The sequence below is a fragment of the Dipodomys ordii genome, unplaced genomic scaffold (genome assembly GCF_000151885.1).
Source record: "Dipodomys ordii isolate 6190 unplaced genomic scaffold, Dord_2.0 Scaffold1000000436, whole genome shotgun sequence".
In the NCBI taxonomy this organism is placed as follows: Eukaryota; Metazoa; Chordata; class Mammalia; order Rodentia; family Heteromyidae; genus Dipodomys; species Dipodomys ordii.
In genome coordinates this window covers 1-3,255 of record NW_012284053.1, presented here as the reverse complement: position 1 = coordinate 3,255, position 3,255 = coordinate 1, and the positions used below count along the sequence as shown (strand labels likewise).

Sequence of the window (3,255 nt, the reverse complement as noted above, 5' to 3'; positions counted from 1 at the left end):
AGGCCTATGGTGTGAATGAAGCCATAGGATCCAAGGCCTACGCTGAGGAGAAAGCCACGAGATCTGAGGCCTATGCTGAGGAAAAAGCCACAAGATCCGAGGCCTACCCTGAGGAGAAAGCCACAGGATCCCAGGCCTATGCTGAGGAGAAAGCCATCAAATCTGAGGGCTATGACGTGAATGAAGCCATAGAATCTGAGGCCTACACTGAGAATGAAGCCATAGGATCTGAGGCCTACACTGAGAAAGCCAAAGGATCCAGTGCCTATGGCTCAGATGAAGCCATGAGATCCGAGGCCTACACTGAAGAAAAAGCCACAAAATCTGAGACCTATGGTGATGAAAAAGCCATACAGTCCGAGGCCTATGCTGTGAATGAAGCCATAGAATCCGAGGCCTATGGTGCAAATGAAGCCATAGAATCCGAGGCCTTTGCTGAGGAAAAAGCCATAGGATCTGAGGCCTACACTGAGGAGAAAGCCATAGGCCCCGCAGCCTACACCGTGTCTGAAGCCACAGGCCCCGCAGCCTTTGACACCTCTGAAGCCACAGGCCCGGCAGCCCCGTCTGCAGCCCCAGGCCCCGCGGCCTTTGAAACCTCTGAAGTGTGCCCCGCGGCCTACACCAGCCTTGAAGCCACAGCCCCCACGGCCTCCGCCCCTTCTGAAGCCACAGCCCCCGCGGCCTATGCCCCGTCTGCAGCCCCGGGCCCTGTGGCCTACGGTGGCTTTGAGTCCGCCATGGCAGGCCGGGCGCAGCGCGTGTTCGTGGTGGCGCCGCGGGCGCCAGCAGCCACGGCTCTGACGCTGCCTGAGGGCGCCGCGCTGCGGCTGGGCTGCCGAGCGGAGGCGGAGCCGGCGGCGCGCGTGGGCTGGCTGCTGCCGGGCAGGCGCTGGGCCTGGGCGGGGACGGAGCTGGGGACGGACGGCGTCGGGGTCGGGGCAGACGGGACGCTGACGCTGCCCACGCTGGGCCCAAGGCACGCCGGGCGCTATGTGTGAGTGGCTTCCAACGCGCTGGGGCTGGCGCGCTGGGACGCCGACGTCAGCGTGGGCGGGGCGGCGGGGGACAAGATGGCAGAAGCCAAGATGGAAGGCAACAAGATGGCGGAAAGCAAGATGGAGGGAATTAAGATGGTGGATTCCAAGATGGTGGACACCAAGATGGCGGAATCCAAAATGGAGGGAAGCAAGATGGCCGAAAACATGGCAGAATCTAACATGCCCGACGCCAACATGGCAGATTCCAAGATGGCCAAAAACAAGGTGGTGGACACCAAGATGGAGGGAACCAAGATGGTGGAATCCAAGATGGAAGAAAACAAAATGGCGGAAGCCAAGATTGCAGAATCAAACATGGAGGGAACTAAGATGGCGGAAGCCAAGATGGCCGAAAACATGGTGGAATCCAACATGGCCGACACCAACATGGCGGATTCCAAGATGGTGGACGCCAAGATGGCGGAATGCAAAATGGAGGGAAACAAGATCAGGGAAAGCAACATGGCAGAATCCAAGATGGAAGGAATCAAGATGGCGGAAAACAAGATGGAAGGAATAAAGATGGCCGAAAACAAGGTGGTGGAATCAAAGATGGAGGGAACCAACATGGCGGAATCCCAGATGGAGGAATCCAAGATGGAGGGAATTAAGATGGTGGATTCCAAGATGGTGAAGGCCAAGATGGCGGATTCAAAAATGGCGGATTCCAAGATGGCGGGCGCTGCTGCGGAAGCGGCCGCGGGGGCGTCGCGTGGCGCTGACGTCATTGTTGACGTGCCTAGCTCGGGCCTGGGCACCGGGGAAGCACGGCTGTGGCGTCGGCGTCCTGCGGGCGGCCCGGGGCGCGGGCAGCAGCGGCATCCGCCGCCTCTGCCTCCCCCTCCCGCCCCCCGCGCCGCCCCCACCAGCCGCAGTTTCGAGCCCGCCTTGCCGCGCCGCCCGCACCCGCCAGTGGCTGCCGAGCACATCCGGCCTGAGCACTGGGCGCGAATCCTGGCGCGCGTGCGCGGCCGCGGCACGGGTGACTTCTGGGCCCCGCCCGCCCTGCTTCCTGTCTCCACGGAGACCTCGCTTCCGGTGTCCACACTTCCGGTTTCTACACTTCCGGTTTCGACGCAAATATCCCCACTTCCGGTCTCTGTGTCTTCCGCCGACCCACTTCCGGTCTCCACTCAGACCACCCCACTTCTGGTCTCCACACTGCCGGTTTCCACTAAAACATCACCACTTCCTGTCTTCACTACTTCCGCCTACCCACTTCCGCTCTCCCCGCAGACCTCCCCACTTCCAGTCTCCACTCGGACCCCTGCACTTCCTGCTTCCACACTTCCAGTTTCCACTCGAAAATTCCTACTTCCGGTCTCCACTCGGACCACCCCACTTCCGGCTTCCACACTTCCGGTTTTGTCTCGAACATCCCCACTTCTGGGCTCCACTCGCAGATCTACACTTCCGGTCTCCACAAGGAGATCCCCACTTCCGGTCTCCATTCGGACTACCCCACTTCCTCTCTCCCCACTTCCGGTTTCCACTCGGAAATCCACACTTCCGGCCTCCACTACTTCGGCCTACCCACTTCGGTTTTCGACTGAGAGATCCCCACTTCCGGCTTCCACACCTCTAGTTTCCCCATGGAACTCCCCACTTCCGGTCTCCAGTCGGACCACCCGACTTCCGGTCACCACTCAGAGATTTCCACTTCTGACTTCCACACTTCCGGTCTCCCTACGGACCTCTCCACTTCTGGTTTTGACACGGACATCCCCACTTCCGGCCTCCACCCCTCGAGCATCCGCTGGTCCGACCTCTGCACTTCCGTCCTCCTCACTTCCGGCCTCCTTACTTCCGGTCCCCAGGAGGATTGGAGGGGGCCGCAGGCGGGGGCGACAGCACAAATCCCACCGCGCCCGGCCGGGCCCCACGGCGAACCCCCGTGACCCCGTGGTCACGACCCTGCACGGCCGTGCCCCGGATGCCCTCCTTTCCCGTCCTGCGGCTTCCCCCGATGGTGACCCCAGGACCTTTGACCCCCGACCCCCGGCCCTGCCCGCCGTGACCCCGCCCCGTGGCGCCTGGAACGAGCTGGACACGGGTGAGCCTCAGTTTACCCATCTGTCTCCTGCAGGCTCTTGGCTTGGGGGCGGGGGACTGAGGGGAGCCAGATAGGAGGTGGAGATTAGAGGTCACAGGGAGGATACAAGACGGTCAGAGGTCATGGGGAGGTTAGGGGTCACGGGGGGTCAGAGGTCACAGG

At 61.6% G+C, this 3,255-nt stretch overlaps 1 protein-coding gene across 1 annotated transcript; it reads left to right on the top strand.

Moving 5' to 3' along the window:
• Positions 1–50: 50 nt before the first annotated feature.
• Positions 51–1,001, top strand: LOC106002725 (myristoylated alanine-rich C-kinase substrate-like; the record flags this gene model as incomplete). Its single annotated transcript, XM_013037546.1, has 1 exon — positions 51–1,001. A coding segment is annotated over one exon (951 nt), but the record flags the coding sequence as incomplete, so codon positions are not given.
• Between the last annotated feature and the right edge of the window lie 2,254 nt (positions 1,002–3,255).